General features: G+C 33.0%; 1 protein-coding gene across 1 annotated transcript in view; it reads left to right on the top strand.

Moving 5' to 3' along the window:
- The window catches only part of LOC124369165, a 131,593-nt gene that overhangs the window by 51,393 nt on the left and 61,612 nt on the right, over positions 1-18,588 (top strand). Inside the window, exons 3-5 of the mRNA XM_046826959.1 lie at positions 13,424-13,575; positions 14,356-14,451; positions 17,062-17,156. Coding sequence (XP_046682915.1) covers positions 13,424-13,575; positions 14,356-14,451; positions 17,062-17,156 — 343 coding nt within the window. The remainder of the gene's footprint in view (positions 1-13,423; positions 13,576-14,355; positions 14,452-17,061; positions 17,157-18,588) is intronic.

Genomic DNA, 18,588 nt, shown 5'->3' with positions numbered 1-18,588 from the left:
GCATAGACTTACAGTATATAATTTTGAACTTTTGAATTCCTGTAAAAGGCTAAAATATATTGTTCATTGTAATTTATTTTAGTGACGAGAGATGGAGTTTGCGATGTCAGGCAAGCAAACTGGAAGAAGTGTCAGGAAGAGAGACATCATTCGGTGAGAGGTTGCATGGGTTCTGCGCTCTGAAATCCGCATTAGAGTTCAGTTGGTGTGATATTTAGGCTTTTTAAAATGCATTTACTTATAATTGTGCACAAATATCTTTTGCAAATACTACACAATATTGCCTTTAATTATTTATATGCTTTATAACAATATTTATCAGTTCTATTATAGTAGTAACATACCGATCAGAATCTACTAAAACAGCAGATTTGAAGTTTTGGAAATCATATAGAAGATATCAAAAATATGACGTTTCAGGGGACTTGTTTTATACGGTTAACAAATTTTACAACTCTAATCTGAGAACTATGCTGGTACAATAAAGAGGTTTATATGTGTTAGGTAACATATAGTACCTCTTACTCCGCACCATTATATTATTTATGTACTGTCAATTTACGCTTTTACAAGGTGCTTTCAACAAATTTACAACTGCAATGTAAAATAAAGATAAAATATTGAAATTTTAAATGTTTTGGTATAGTAACGAAACTGTGCAATTGTTATGGTCATGATTCTTTCTATCTATTTGTAGCTGAGCTTCTATTATTTGCATAATATAAAGAGACGATAATTAACAAACCATTATGTACGAAGGTATTCTACTCTACAACTTATAACTTGATAATACTTCACCCATTCTAGCTAGATCAATTATTTTATACCTAGATCCAATATATCCATGTTAACCTTACAGCCATGTGCGACTTCAGAGGCTATAGTTTTGCTTGACAACAGCTGCTGGCATTGAAAGGGTTAATCTTTTGATCCTGGTCTCTGTGTGAATACACCTTTTTCTCTGCCAAGTTAAAACTCTTATCACTGTTTTTCAATGATTGCAAAGTGTGGTACTGTTTCGTTTATATTTTTAAACCGTTGAATATGCATGTCTATATATTAAAAACACAACCATAAAGGGCTAGTAAACATTGATCATTTGGAACATAAAGTATTTTTAAACGATCACCTCAGTACTAACGATTCTTAAGTTTTAGTACCAATATATAATGAACAAACTATCTAAAACATTGTGTGTACTATGTGGCTAATTAACAAATATTTGTGTTACAGATTCTTCAACAATTATTTATCCGTCTTCCGTTTCTGTAGACCAAAGATCACTTGAAGTTAGGGAATTTATTAAACACTAAGTGACCTAAACTCTTCCCATTATATTTATTTATGCCTTACAATTTGAATGTTTAAAATAAAACGGATATCTTATTAAAAACTTTAGGAATCCAGTTTTATGCAACTTTTTTTAATAATGGAATAAATTGACTACCTGTATAACTAAGTAACCATGTTGCCACAAAATACATATTAATGATGTTAGTATAAATGTTGCCACCAAATCATTAAAGCTAATCTCGGAAGGAGTTTGGTTATGTGCGCAAAGATTCTTTAATATTGTCTTTTATGCCATCTCATCGCAAAATGCCGTTGAGATTCGTTTAATGTAGAGCTCCCTATTAGACTAACCTCTCCAATATGCATCATAAATGTAGAGTTATTACGGTAAACATCTAAAGAACTATTAAAAATTGCATTTTTCATTTCATAATGATGAAACCTACTTGAAGGGAACTCACGGACTACTTATTTGACTTAAATTCACTTATATATTTAAGTTAGTACTGAAAAACCATCAAATGAATACAAATATTAATACTCAAATACAATATTAGTTAAACTGTTCTTTAAAATCTACGTCTTGTATTTCACCCGCTTTTTACAGATTGAAAGCATATTGAACATTTCCCTAGACATTCTGTAAAATGTCTACACGCTCACTTTTCCATTGATACACTTTTTAAGCATACAATCTTTAATCTTCACTAGCTTTTCAACTATCGATAAACTTAGTACGTCGAAACATTAGTTTTGGCTTAACACCTTTTGACTGAATAGGTCTCTACTTAAATAATTTCAAGTATTTAATTGTTTTAACTGTGTTTCCACCCTGTGTGAATCGGTAGTCATAGTACCGGCACAACCACGCGCCCGCGTAAGCATCCCATTACTGGTAAACACAGTCTAAAATCCTACATTTGTTTTTACCATAACATTTCTTAGATGCCGGGTATATATTTTGTATAGATTCAAAACTATCGACTATGTGCAGTAAAGAAATACACAAATTCTCAGAATGTTAATAAATGTAATGAACGATGTCTTTCAGCATCAATCAATTATTACACTATGCCATTTTCAAGTTTGGATTAAAATAAATTTAAATTATTAAACAACTGTGTGTTTCTTTTACTGTAATTATTTTTCCAATACGAAGACCTCCTCTTTCAATTAAATATCGACTCTTCTTTCATAACCATAAAGGTAACACAATGGCAAAACCTGTATGTTTCATACAATGATTTTCATACCATTCTGAAACAAATAACAATGATACACTTCTCAACAACAAAGCTACTAACAATGGAAACAATAGTGATGTAGTTTAGTTTGTGTGGAATGGTTTTATGTACGTTTAGACTTTAATTCAACATTTTACAAGCGAACTGTCAACATCCATGTCTAAATATTTCATGTATTAGTATTTATAAGCTAATAATAACAATGAAACAATAATAAAGCTTATTCATGTTTGGTTTATACAGATAAGAAACATATCACGTTTGTTAAGGCTCTTATATTTTCACCAACAACAATTTGAGAATATAATTTATTTATTGTTTAACCAAAACCAAAAAACAAGAAATCGTTCAAAAATGAAACAAATACTTTTTTAACGTAACAGTTTATTTTCATTCAAATAATGCTGTGATTTATTTTCAATGTTGTATGTTATTTTAATTAAGAATTTTCGTCATTTTGAATAGATTTAAATAGAAAAATTATGAAAATAATTGAAATTACTAGAACGTTAGTAAAAATATTACTTAAAGTCCAAAAACATAACTCTCTTTCTCCCTAGGTAAAAATCGTTATTTATTAATGATTATCAATTATTTAGCATAAATTTTCTAAAATATGGAACTCAATGTAATAAACTTCTCTATGAGCATTTTAAATGGATAATTTTTATAGGCTAAGTGTCTTATGCGCTATAAGTACAAAACTGATTTTATATAAAAAATGTGAATACACTTAAAATCTTTACAACAGAATTCTAAACAATTACAAAAACTTATCCGAGAATCCACTAAAGACATTGCGTGGCAAATGTTTTTAAATTGTTTGTTTACGCATATGAATCAGTGTTTTTTTAAATATATTCAAAACATGTTACAAATAATATATTTATAAATATATTTATTTAATAGGAATGAATATATAAGTTTTTTTAGTTTACCAAAAATTGAGTTTGGTGCCAACTCGCCTTTTAAAAAAACACTGATTCGTTTTCGATAATTATACAAGTGGACATTAAGCATTTATCACTCTTATGAGTGATTCAAAATTCCAGGATATTTATCCTGGAAAACATTATTCAAATTTTCGGACTATGACAACAATGTTGTAAATAAAGTATTAAACAAATGATTAAATAAATTAATCATAATAAATAGATTAGTAATAAAATAAATTCCCAGAATGTCTTGCGTACTTCTTTTAAGCAATAATGAACAATATCAAAAAGTTGTTAGATATCAGTAAATCTTATGATTCATTGTATTTTGAACTAAGTGTAGTTTTTAGTGAATTGAAGAAAATAGATCATGTTTTGGTTAATTACATTTCTTATACTTATATTGATGTACTGTATCAAAACAATAAGAAACCAAGATTAGTTAGCTTAAATCTTACACAAACTAGCATAATATCGACGCATATTTGTGTCTTATACCAAACTTTATACACAAAGTTATTGCACCTACACTTAAACAGCACCGAAATTAGTATTTCCTACAACAACAGTAGTGGCTGCAATAATGCGCTTGTCTCTGTCAGGCAGGTAGAGCTAAGGTAGCAGTATCTTTCTTTATTGCGGTACGTCCTTCAGTAGATTGCTTTCTTTAGAAATTGTCAGTAGTGTAAACGCCTTTATTTGTGCTTAGTATTGGTACTACATTGAAAGAAGCGAGTGTATCAAAATACAGTATGTAATTATACCAAGACGAGTAGCAATCGTATTGTTTAATATATGGACATTTCAAATATTTAAACAGCATTGCGTGCCTTTATACCAGCTTTATTAAAATTTACGCCTTACTACATAACGCCTAAAAAGTAAGGATCTACGGTTTGGAACAAAGGACTATAGGTCATCTAGTTGTTTTTTAATAATTTAATATCATATTATTATTTCTTACCGAGCTCTTAAAAATACACCATGAAGTCATACATATCACAAATTGTTCCACAGTTCCATATTTAGATTAATTTATTTTGTACTTGTATTAATATATTTCATGAAATATATAGGCTATAGATTAAATGTATATAAGATTAAGAAAACTCCTAAGCTACTTGATAACATTAGACAACATACTTTAATCATGCTTGTATTATTTGATAGTTTAAGTTTCTCTAGACGAATATAAAAAAGTGGCGAATAATTATGAAAGTATGGTCCTAATTGCAGTCCTTGTCAGTAATACTGGGTACTATCTCAGTCATGCAAGTTGGAAGGATGGGAGGCGCTGTTCCAAGAGTGAAATCTGGAAGAAAAGGGTTCACACTAACGTTTAGGCTGCTAAAACCCTTAATACTATTAAGTCCCACTAACTCCAGCGATTATCTTCCACTGTACACTGGAGATATCGATCAAGTTAGTCTTTGCCCTAAAGTATCTCGACAATTTATCCTGGATGTGTAAGGTCCAAAATAAATATAAATGCATGGTAAAACTTTTTTCCGAAAGGTATGGTAGACCGTACTGGGACTCTGAAAGAAGTTAATGAAATGCAAAACTGAACAAAGAAGGAGTTGTCGTCAATTGTTGAAGGAATTGTTGCAGAACAAAATATTTGACAAATAACTTTTTAAGGAAATAAAAACTGGACAAATCTGTTGTTCTACCAGTGATCAGATATTGTTTAACAATTAAGAGCCTAGAGAAAGACTACGATCACAGCTTTCTGGGGTGGAAGTAATGATACTGGCGCTTTAAATCTGGCTCAGGTATTGGTATGTACTAAATGCATAACATTTCTGTAAATACGTCAATACAAACACTAAACTTTGGCAAAACATGAGATTATTGTAACAATAAAAGTACTTTGTTCGTTCATTTCTATAAATTCTACTGTCTTATTAGAGTATATTATTCTTCAGTGCCAGCACAGACAATTGAATACAGAATTTACAGACTTTGGGGTATTTACGCGGAAACCTTTTACTTAGAAGTAATTTATAAATAATTAACTTTACATGAAAAATAATATAATAGATAATTTATTATCTAAAATTACCTAATTATCATAAAGCTAGAAAAGTTACTCCTTGGACTACTTGATAAACTAAAATACAAATTACAGCTTAGTCATTTTTAATATAATTTGACAAAAGCTTCGAATTTATTACAATAATCAAGTAATAGAATTAAACTGTAAATATTATTCTCTATTTAATTTGTTTGTTTTCTAAAATTTGAATTATAATGTTAATACTGATTTGATCTTATAGTTAATTCAATTATGAATGTATTTCTGTACCTTCTAATTAATAAACAATTTACAGATATCGTTTGATAAAAACAACATTGACCATCTAATCTGGATATTGATACTAATAAGAAGCCTAGTACAATCAACACACAATAGACACATTTGACCTATACAAAAATCACGATTTTATTAGAAAATATTAAAATTTAGTGTTTAGTTTAGAATTTCCTTAAAGGAGTAAATGCTTTGAAGAATTATTTGGACTAAATCATAAAGAAGTACACAATTATCAATATTATACTATATTACATTAAAGGCTTTAAATCATGAAATTCTTGCTAACTAACATTTTAATAATTTACGAATATATTAATGATATAATATTAATAATATTATTATAATAATATAAGATTATAATATTACTAATATATTAATTATTGATTAGTATCAAGAAAAGTAAATGTAATATGTGAATATGCAATATGTGAATGGTCAATTAGCTAAAAAAGTTACTGATTTATTAACTGCTGAATTTAGTTCGCATAATTGTAAGATAATTAATAGCAAAATTGTGCACTCCATAACACTTTACCGCTTAGGCCATCACGTCAGTCGTAGCGGATCTCTTTCGCACGCAATCTGCAATCTTTAAAGAAATCCCCATACATTGATTGTTTTTCATTATCCAATATCCTCTCGAAGAGTCCTTGGCCATGTCTACGCTACCAGAACCAACGAACTCTCATTGGTCGAGATTATTGGTTGATAACAAGGTATGTCTGGAGTTAATTAATTATAGAATGTGGGGAAATTCCAATAATTGTATAAAGCTTTGTGAGGACCATGAAATGAAAAATGCCTTTATTTACAGAGGCGAAGTTAGGACTTAAAAGTCCTCTCTACCACTTAACCTCCAAACAAAACAAACAAAGTAAAATATAATCATACCTATTACAACATTGTAACTGACACTTAAAACTAAATCACTTTAATAATTAATTACATATTGGATGTAACATAATAATGTATATATATAAATTATAATTAAAATTAACCATTTAGATTAAACTCTAACATAAATCTATTTAATACAACAGGCAACTAATAAAACTATCCTATCCTAATCAGCTTTCATTCCCCCATCCACGCCCCTTATATACAGTTACCACAAGTGTGACCACAAGAAAACCGTCACTCCCCCGCCGAGTCCGCAGCAGAAAGGCTCTAACCTCCGCCCCAAAGCGACCGCGCTTGTCAATATTTCTGATGTTGTCTGGGAGAGCGTTCCACAATCGACATGCGGAAACAGTGAAAGATTTATTATATAAGGTTGTCCTATGAATTGGAGTTGATAGTAAAGATGCACCCCTACGAGTTCTACGTGCACTATTATCAGACATATAAAAACGAAACTTTGGGCCAAATAACTTGGACAACCATCGTGGATTAGTGCGTGCAACAGACTAAGTACATGAAGATCTCTAAGTTCTTTGGATTTTAATAGGAATAATTGCTCAAAATAAGAAGATACGTGATCATCACGTCGTAAGTTGAAAATAAACCGAATACAATAATTCTGTGCACGCTGAATTTTACTAGAAAGGTCAACAGTCATGTCATTGATCACCACGTCCACAGTAATTGAAGTGAGGTAAAACTAGAGTTTTTACCAACATCACTCTAAACATTCAACGGCAAGTATTGTGCAAATCGCTTGAGGCCAATGTATACAGGCAAAAACCCTATTACAAATTAGTGACACCTGATCAGCCCATCCCAGGTTTTTGTTGATAGTTATTCCCAGGATTTTACTTTTTCATTGTAAACTATTTCTTTGTTTGTTCAGTATCAGTCCCTTGGAGCAGTATTAATGTCGATTTTAGTAATAAGCCTTTGATAGCCCTATTACAATACAGTTAGTCTTGGTTTCATTAAGTTTCAGTCCATGTCTGCAAGTCCAGTAAGCTATTGAATCAATATCAGAGTCATTACTTGTACACAAGTGTCCATCTCATTAGGTGAAAAGTGGCGGTAAATTTGTAAATCGTCAGCGTACAGATGGAACTTTGAGTGGTCGGATGCTAGTAGTTTATGTCATTAATGTAGAGTGTAAAAAGAAGTGGTCCAAGTACAGAACCCTGAGGCACCCCTCGGGTGACAGGTTTCCACTCGGAGCACCCATTGTCAGTCTTGACACGCTGCTGTCGCTCGGAGAGATATGACCCCACCCACCTGACACAACCATCAGAGAAACCATACCTCTTCAATTTGATCAGTAAAAGAGGGTGATACACACAGTCGAAGGCCTTGGAAAAATCGAATAGAGTCAAAATTGTAGCTTGTCGCTTGTCTATAGCAAGTCTTATATCTTTCTGTGATTTTTAAAAGGGCTGTGGCAGTACTGTGGTGAGGGCGAAACCCAGATTGAAATAACCGACAAAATATTGCCACTGTCAATAAAACGGGAGAATTGTTGGTGGACTATTCGTTCTAAACATTTGGATAGCGCAGGCAGTATACTAATAGGTCTTAAATCAGATGGAGCTTTAGGGGAAGAACACTTATTTAAGGGACGGAATTTGAGCACGCTTCCATATATCTGGAAAAGTTGAGGACATTAAAGATTTATTAAATATTGCAGTAATATCTGGGAGGGTGACTGGCAGAGTGCTCTTAATGAACTTGATTGGAATTTTGTCGGTCCCTACTGCATTGCTAGACATCCTCATGACCGCCCTGAACACCTCAGCCTCAGTCACCGGAGTGAAAGAAAACTGATGAACAGGTCTGTCAAGCGGAGAAGCCTCTAGCTCTATGACATAATCACGAGCACGGGACAGATCAATGGGGACGTTAGCAAAAAAGTTATTGATTATATTTGGATTTAAATGGGTTTGTTGGTCACCATCAGATTTGCCCACACTCCCAGCTCTTTCAGTTTCGTCCACAGGGTTTTAGTTGATTGTTTCTGAGAAAGAGAATTGTAGTAAAATCTAATTTTAGAATTTCTAATTTGTTGCTGTGTCTGATTTCTCAATCTTTTATATAAGCTCCAATCGTGCTGATTCTTTGTTCGCTTAGCCCTTGCGGAAAGCGGTGTCTCTCTGTCTTTGCAGATGGCGAATAAAGTCAGTAATCCAGGGAGCAGGTTTTTTTGTTACACGTTTGAAAGACTATTGGAGCATGTTTATCAAACAATTGAAGAATTAGGGAATTAAATTGAAAAACCATATCATTCACGTCATCAGAAAATAGTATTTCATGCCAAGAAATATTGGAAGTATCGAAAATCCGAAGGTCAAGATCAATATTTTTGTAGTTTCTGTATTTAATAAACTTTGGTTTGGGTTTGGGGAGAAGAAGTTTGTAGATGCAAAATATCAAATCATGTTTTTGAAAGTCCAGGGGCAGGCAGTTGTCCATGGTGCGCAATGAGGGTTGGGTCACCGACAGCAATTATGTCCAGCCCAGGTGTCGGCAGCGGCAGTATGGTGAGTGGCATGAAGTGGTAGTATAGTCATGTTACAAGAAAAAAACATGTCGGATAAAAAGGTTTGATCGTAGGTAACTGGTCCAAGTAAATCAGTGTTAAAGTCCCCCCATCACAATAACATGACTGCAGTGAGCCAAGAGGTTTAAGAAAGTTCATGTTCGAATTCAGCAAGATAGCCAAGGTTAGGAGCTCTGTAACAGACGGCAACTAAGATGTGTGATCTGTTAACACTGACATCTAGAAACATACATTCTGGGCGTCCAGCTCTGGATGTGTCAGATGATAGAAGGATAGAAGCAGGAAGGTGAGACTTGACATAAACGGCGACACCTCCGCCACCCTTATGTAGACGGTCATTCCTGAACAAGGAGTATCCCGTCAACTCAACAGCCCTGTCACTCAAAGAAGGTTTGAGCCAAGTCCTCAGAAACTAGAATTAAATCCAAACTGTGAAGAGCAAAATATAGTTCTGAAATCGTCAATATGACAAAAAAGCGATGAGCATTAACGTGGGCTGCCTTTAGAAAATTATCGTAGGGAGAAAGTGTTCGGCAGATAATTTGTGAGAGAGGGAGAGCGCTATCGCCCGGGGCGGGACCATCAGCCGGGGACCCCAGCCCGACAGCGCGGGCAGCGAGCTGCAGGCGACTCCGACAGACACGAAAATTGTGGGTAACCCTAGCACACAATATACATTCTCACATACATTCGTAAAAACATTGTAAATTTACACAAGATGCACACTTAAACTTACGGCTAATCATGACACTGCCAAGGTATCGGCTAATTTTGAAACAAATAAGCAATATGTAAACATAAAAATTTATTTCTACTTATACTAAAAAAAAATAAATAATAATAGTCAGAACTGTAAAATATTTGAAGAAGAATATACACATACCTACTCAAATATACATACATACACATATACACAAACACACATACGTACATGTGCACATAAACCTAAACTACAATATGTAGTAAAAAGGAATTATGGAAACACTTGTTTTCAAAAGAAACATGAAATGTACAATTAATTGCTAAAAAAGTAATAATAATAATAATTGTTATACAGCATTATGCTGTGTTTTATACGAAACTAAAAATATATATCTGAGCTTACAACAAACTAAATTAAATCATTGCTAAATTAGTAATTGGAATATAAAACTGCATATTTAAGTAAATGAACATAAACAATACATACATAACATACATATATATATATATATATATATATATATATATAATATATATATATAAATATATATATATATACATACACACACACACATATATATACACATATACATACACATACATATATGCACACATACATCATAAAGTGTTGTAAATTGACAAAATAAGTGTATTACTATACTGTAGCTTGAATAAAATACTTGAGTATGGAATTTGTTTAAAGTAAGATAAAATTAGAAACTTTAGATTTAAATTGTAGTGCAAGCATTATTGGTGAAAAATTTATATTTACAGTCAAAGAACCTGAATTTAAGGCATTTAACATTAAAAAATAAAGATATATAAATATTTATGTATACCTATGCTTTGTGAAAAATAATAAACTGGAAAAAATAATAATAATTTAGCATTTGTAACTAAAACTAAAACTTTATTGCCAAATTATAAATAAAAGCGGAAAAGAAAAATAAAACTTACAACTAGTTAACGTTGGTGAGAACTCTGCGCCGAGGTCAGCTCTGCCAATCTTGTCGCCGCGCCTTTGTTGCCGTGTCGGTCGTCCCACAGTACTCTTCCGTCCAGGGTCCAAGTACTCTTCGGTCCATGTTGTGTGACTGCTGCCCTGTAGACCTCCATCCGGCGCGCAGTCAGGTCTTCTCGGATGGAGATACCGGACCCTTTAAGGTTCTTCTTGGCCCGAGAATGCTCGTTGACGCTGACGATAGCTGGTGAACCGCACTATGATAGGGCGGTGCCGTTTCACTCCCGTCAGCCGCTGGACGGGGTTGCTGACCGACGCGGTGGCTTCTGCTGATGGACTCCGGTGGCAGCTCAACCCCCAACTTGTCCCGACACAACTCCTTCCACCAACTTGTCCGTGTCCTCACCAACAGTCTCCTCGATTCCGAAAAATCCGCAGGTTGTCGCGCCGCTGGTATTGTTCCAGATCGTCCGTCCTTTTCCGCCAACCTACTGTCCAGCTCAGTCACTACAGCTGTCAAGTTGGTCACCTCATCTCGCAGTTTTCTCACTTCTTCATTGACGGCCGTAAGGGCTGCACGCACCGCCACTTCAACAACGGTCCTTATTTCTTCGGACATCCGCGAGACAAGTTTGCCATGCACGTGGAAGTTAATATTACGTGGGGTTAAAGAGTCGATAAGTGAGAAAAATTTAATAATTCATGATCAAAGATAGTTAATGTCTGTGGGAAGTCACGATCGGAAGATTAGGTTACTCCGGAGAGTTCTAGGAAGAGTAAGATGAGACATCACGTGATGAGACACATACTCACATAGTGTCTATAGTATGGGAGTTCAGATGGTATCGCTCAAGAAAAAGTTGGGACATTAGTTAAGTGAATGTCTTACATACCCAATAATGTAGAGTAAACCTATAATCTTACGATTTTGAAATAATTCAAAACTACATATAAACCTTTATTTAAATCCTATACTTTGTTACATTCAAATTCAATGGCATGTTTCTTCTACTAACAATCAGATTTGGGGGATTAAAAAATACCGCATAATCTAAATTAGTTAAAAATGCCACTTAATAGGCACGTTTTAAATAAGTAGATTTTTAAAGGTGGGTTAAACATTTAAAAACAGGTGTAATGATTACAAATAATTAAAATGTAAGTTAAACTTAAGTATATACTTAAGTTTAACGTACATTTACTATGCATTTCCATATGGAAAGAGAACAGTTTTACCACAAACGTAATACATTTCTAAAACCTTGAAAAATCCAAAAAGACAAATGAAAACCAATAATATAATACTTAAGTTTTAATACTGTATAAGTTGTAAATATAATAAAGCACGTTATTATATTATAAATAATTTAAAACTAACAATTTAACTAACAACTAATCATTTTGAGTCAAATTTTATTTGAAAACCTTTCTTAAATGAATCTAGTTTCTTAAAACTACCATTCAAAATTCTTTTACTCTTTACCAGGAGCATTTCTGGAGAACTAAGGAAACGTAGAAATCTACGCAATCAGGTAGATCTTTCGCAGACATTTATAATGCATTAATACTAAACATATTTTGCGAGAATCTTTGCTACACAGCTTATGGTTATAATGCTATTGGCTACGTTGCTAGTGATTTATGTATAGTTTTGCAGCTGTGTAAGCCTTTTCTCTTTCCCGATAAGCCGTAATGAATTATGTGAAACTTGTAGACTCGTCATTAGTACGAGTATCTCGTTTGGGCTGAGGCGGTGTTTATGGGTGACATTAAAAAATACCATAACTTGGTTTAGCTAAATACACGACCACTCTTAAATACATTTAAATAAACATAGATATGGAGTTCTAGAATTTTATTTCTTAATTCTGGAGAAATCTATTTGGTTTTTGTATGACGCATTAAAAAGTAATTCAAATCAAAGCAAAATCTTTTAAGAGCCCTCTGTTTACAAAGATTAAATGTATAATATCGAACATGAAACGCCTATGGTCGTCGGTATTATGTCGCCCATTGTTTTGCCCAGGTGTATAAATGATAAAACGTTTTCTACTGTATCCTTTGCAGGTTCTACTAACAAGTATGAACCAGCCAGAAGTGAGCTCTCGTGAGAAAAGAAATGTAACATGTTTAACTTCGAGATTACCCTACCGTAGTAACACGCATATTAAGTAATGTAATATTACGTATATGCTAACGAGGATCCACTTTCATCATCACTAAGATGGTCACAGATAACTTACATATACACGTTATGTATAATGTGTATTGCTGACATTTATAACGTAAATACCAACCATTACATGAAATAAAACTATAAACTACTCTATATCGAGCTAGTGATGGATAATGCAATGTATAATTTACGTGTTTGAAAGAAATTCAAAATAGTACACGTTAAATTTTCACTAGGGTTGTCATGTTATAAATATATCGTGTTACGTTACTGTGGACGTAGTTCACTGCGAGGACAGCGCGAAACATGATACAATTTTATCATCGGATGTTATGTTTCAGGGCGTGGTACCACAGTCACAAACTGGGATCGCGGTCTCTGGGAGTAACAAGTACGTGTCTTTGTACGTTCTTCTCTCAGGAATAATTGGCGGCGTGCTGCTCATCCTTTCACTCGTCCTTTTCTGCAAATATTGTCGCGGAAAATTTCAAGGGTCAGTATAAATAGATTAATATGATGGTTGAATCCCACAGTTTCCATTCTTTCATTCACACAAAGTGTTCAAGAAATTTCTCTACAATTGATAGTTATATTTTTATGCAAAGCATACATAAATCAATATATTACCTGTAGTTTAGGTCATAATATAGATAATACGTTGGATCGAATTTTATTTTTAAAGGAACAGAATAGTGCAGTAAATCATAACAAAACTATTTCTTTTAGATTTCTTAAATTTAAACCTCTATTATAATTGTTCAACTAATAATGCATTTTTATTTTTCTTTGGGACTGAATTTACATTGCTCTTTGCTCAATTAATCCCGAATTTTTGCTGCGAAAATATTTTTAAACCATAATTTTCACTTATTTATATACGTTTTAGCTTTTTAATGAATGTGTACTTTTTAATACTCTTATAAGAATTATCTTATTATAATTAAATATCTATAGAAATGTTATGGTTTAACCATATTTGACAGTTCTGTTCAGATCAATTGCAAATACAATGTTTTTGGGTAGTTTTCTACATTTGTCTCCACAAATACATTTCACACTTATGAACATGTGAAACACTAAATATTTCCATTGGAATATGAGATATCATACTCATCTCAGTGTATTGATCTAAGTATACCCAACATGTGTTTCATATTAAATTTGCTATACTTTGTTCTGGTTGTCAAATATTACACTGTCTATTAAATTATTTTATTACGTTCTTCAAATAATAAATATTCATGTGTGTAATGGAGAATGTGGTTTTGTGCAGGGCAGAAGGCGTGGGGGTGAGCACAGGAGGTAACTGGGTTTTGAGGGAAGCTTCCTTCAGTCTAGAGCGACCTGATCATGAGGAGGGCAGTATCAGGTATAGCATAACGCTGAAGTTTAAAACTACGTTATAAATATGTTTTACTCTACAATACATAAATGTTTCATCATAGAAACTTTGGCGATAGTGTCTTAATGCTAATATCAAAAAAATCGATTATCTGTTACTGCTAATGATTTATAATTTATATTCTTTATTCAGTTTCTTGTAGAATAATCTGTACTGAATATAAATTATAAATCATTAATAAATTTAAATAATATTGCTTTATAAAAATCCGTTTAACTTTATATTATGTGTTTCTAAACTTTTCGAACTGTCTAACCTTTGACTTATGTATATTACAATAGTATTTTTTTATTGGGTTTAGCCTATTTCATATCCTTCAAACTAAGCCCAGCAGAATAACTCTCGGAATAACTATCTAGTAGCTGTAAAAACTATACATGTGTATTTGTAATGACTAGTTTTGGGATAAATTCATGAAGGAGCACTAATAAACCTAATACTTAAGGTACATTACTTTAAATTACTTAGGCCATTATTTTGAATAATTAAGCTGTTAATACTCCAATCGTTTGTCCTTATTAGAAAAATAACATCCTTTAAATAAAACTATCTGAGTAAAAAATTTATTAAACGTACGAAATATTATATACGGAACATTTAAAACATAAACTAAGTTCACTGGTCTATCGAAACATTCACTCCCACCAAAACATTGTAGGATAACGATAAATTCAATAATGTAATTTCCATTTGAATTTATTTCAATCTAACATTTTTAAACAGTTGAAGGAAACAGGATTTTAGGGACACTTGCCATCGCTCAATGATCAATCACATCATTCGTTTGAAATAATGTCAAAAAACCCTGTTTCCTTTGCATACTTCCATCACCTATAACAAACAATTTAATTATTTGCTAAGCATGCATGGTTTAGTTCCAAATAAATTCAACAAAATGATATAATTTGATCACAATTACCAAAACGAGCCTTTATGAGTGGTAATATATTTTATAGGTTTTAATATAATTTTTATCGTTGAATAAACCAAAACAAAACTTTTACCGTTCAAGAAATTAAAAGAAAATTTGAGCCTTAAAATATAAATAAAAGTACCATCGCTTCACATCGTTTTATTTAAAGTTTTTAGTTAAAGGGATGTTATACTCTTATATACTCATACGAGCTTCCAAGGTGGTAATCTACTAATGATAAAAGTAAAACTTGTCATCAGGAGTTTAGCAAAATACTTATATAAGGCATACTTAACGATTTCGTAATTTTCCCATACACAAATTAAACTTAACCGTCCCACTTTGCTGCAATCCTAGAAAAAAGAATATTTAAGGAAACTCGCGATAAAAGTCAATATACATTGTATTATTTTATTGCAACTTTTCATGTACAATAATATAAATTTTTAAGTATGTCGATTTTATTCTGTTTATTTATTTGAGAGCTTCTGGATCCAAGACATTTTTCCCATTTCGTCTGATTTGTATAAAATAAATCAGGCTTTCCTGTTAGATTCGGCCGGACTTGAGAAAGAAAGAAAAGAAAGAAAGAAACACTTCTTTATTGAGGCGAAATTAGGACCATATATAGTCCTTTCTTACATTTAACCTCTTAAACAAAATTAATCTTAATAGTGCAAAATAAGGCTTATTAACTAAAACTTACACTTACGGTATTCCATTCACTCTTCCATTCACACAGTCACGTTTCAAAGAGTAGCTCCGCCGCCCGCCACGATCATCCGGTTCAGGTATCTTCGTCTCAGCTCCGCCACAAACGAGCAGTGCATAATCGATTTCAATCTTGTCTCATGATCGTTGCTCGTCTATTTTTGAACCTGATAATGCCTTTTTCTTTCGTGCTTGACATATATATCGACTTATCAATTGCTATTTCACATAAGTGCTTGCACATTTGCTAAGAAAATTTTCAGTATTCCAAGGATTATGAGGAATAGAAGTCGATTAAACTCACATGAAAATATTATTCCGCGTCTCACACTGCGGAATGAAACATTACTGTTGACGACATACATCACCCATGAACTGAAGTGGTATTGTTTGCATTCAATTTAACAATGGTGCGTTGTATTGTCTTTCGTGTTGGCCGGCTGGCGTTTTGTCAGCTGTAATAGCACCAACGTAATTACCAGCTGGCATTCGCTCGAGGGCCACCCTGAAATCGTGTAATGCGTCCATTACTTCTCGATTAGTGATAGTATTGAATCGACAGCGTCTCACACGTCGAAATTAAACCCAACTCTTATACATATCTCCAAACTATCGTAGTATGGATGAACTATAACAAAACCCTTTGCTGGAATGTACTCTTCAACATCCTAACATGTTTTGGAAATTTGATGAATTTCGTAGTAAAGCGTAACAGACATAATACAAATAGGGTTTCATAGGGTTAATGAAATGCTATTTCCCCTGAGTCCAACCCAACAGACAAGTATAAAACAATTCCTATCCCACCCTTGTTAAATTAACTAATTTAAAGTGTTTCATGAACCATAAAAACAACGTTTTCCAATTTTGCAAATTGCTGTAAAATCTAGTTTCTGGCTGTTTTAACCCATCGTTTAAATCCATCGTTAAATACTGACTGGTATGTTGTGTAGTGCAGGTGACAGGGACAGAGAGGAGGTACAGGACAGGCGGGGGTCCTGGTCGAGCACTCACAGTAGATACGACCCCAGTGAGGAGAGCATTCCAGGTAAAATAATAGTAAATCATCTATAATAAGAATAGTATGGTCTAGTGAATGTATTAGACGTAGTTCAATTAATATTTACAGTTTGCAAACGCATTGAAAAGTTAAGGAAATATGTCGATGGAAAATGTACAGGTGGTAACCGTTTGTTGACAAAACATAGCTATTGTTGTTTGCCAGGCCGAGAAACTCGACCCAACCTTTAGAAATTCCGTTCACCGAGGAGTCCAATATATTCTATTACAAGATGCTTTATCTGAACTGAGGATTCCAAGTAATTGATGGCGTCTATTTTTATCGACATATTGACACGACATTGTTACAACTGAGAACACAACGTTTCCTTACTGAGGTTGGCCTACCACTAATATTATTATACATCGCAATATACTAATGAAATATACGATTGTTAAGTAACAACGTATACAAATATATTACGGAACGTTTTTTAATACACACAGTTAACTAATAAAACATATTTTTACAGCTAAGAAATAACATCAAGCACTACACCACTACATGAAACGTGGTATTAGCAACAAGCGTATTCTGTATAAAAACTAAAGTTAGTCAATTTCCGGTTCAAGTATAGAATACTGATTACAAGAATTGGAAAAGCAGTAATTGTGAATAACATTATACCAGCAGATGAAAATCCAAAAGGAAACTGACAGCTACAGTCATGTAATGAATATTCACCTGGAGTCAAGTAAAAACGTAACTTTACTAACTAATGGGTGCTGCATTTTCATTTAAATAAATATTTAGTTTATATAAAAGGTACTGCTATGTTCCAACACTTTTAGAAGTTCTCTGTTAAAAGTTTGTTATTGACGATAGAAGCTTGAAAGGATAATAGGATTTCGGACATTTGGCGTCGTTATATGCTATAAAGTGTACAACATTACGTTATCAAGATCCGCAATCTGATCTATTCCTCAGGTGCATATCACATAACTACAATCTAGTTTCAAATAAACAAATTTTACCAGAGCTGTTTGGAGTCCAGTCTGTTGAGATGATGAAAGCTTCAAAAGCCAAGTTGATTTCGGTGATATCTTGGATGGTCTTTTAGAGTGTCCATTCAGAGGTATTATCCATATAATCCATGTATAAACGTCTTTTGAGTGATTGGAAGCTACAAACGTGAGTGAAAAATTATGGAATTTACTATCTGAAAAGAGCAGGTTTATGGACGAAACCTGACCAGATATTTTACCTTCTTTACCTTATTGGTTCCAGCTTCTATAACTGGAATTATTGCTTTGTTCTAAACATGGCTGTCAACTGACCAATTTTGACAGTTGTACAGTTGTACCATATTTGTATTATTTACAGATTTCAAATACTATGCCATTGCACCAAGAGGTAAGCGTCTTTGTCTTTCTCACTGTCACCAAGGACTATTTTCTTTCTGGATAAACCTGATCTGGAA

Source organism: Homalodisca vitripennis, chromosome X, assembly GCF_021130785.1.
Source record: "Homalodisca vitripennis isolate AUS2020 chromosome X, UT_GWSS_2.1, whole genome shotgun sequence".
NCBI lineage: Eukaryota > Metazoa > Arthropoda > Insecta > Hemiptera > Cicadellidae > Homalodisca > Homalodisca vitripennis.
The sequence above is the reverse complement of the archived record's forward strand: the minus strand, read 5'-3'. Positions and strand labels throughout refer to the sequence as shown.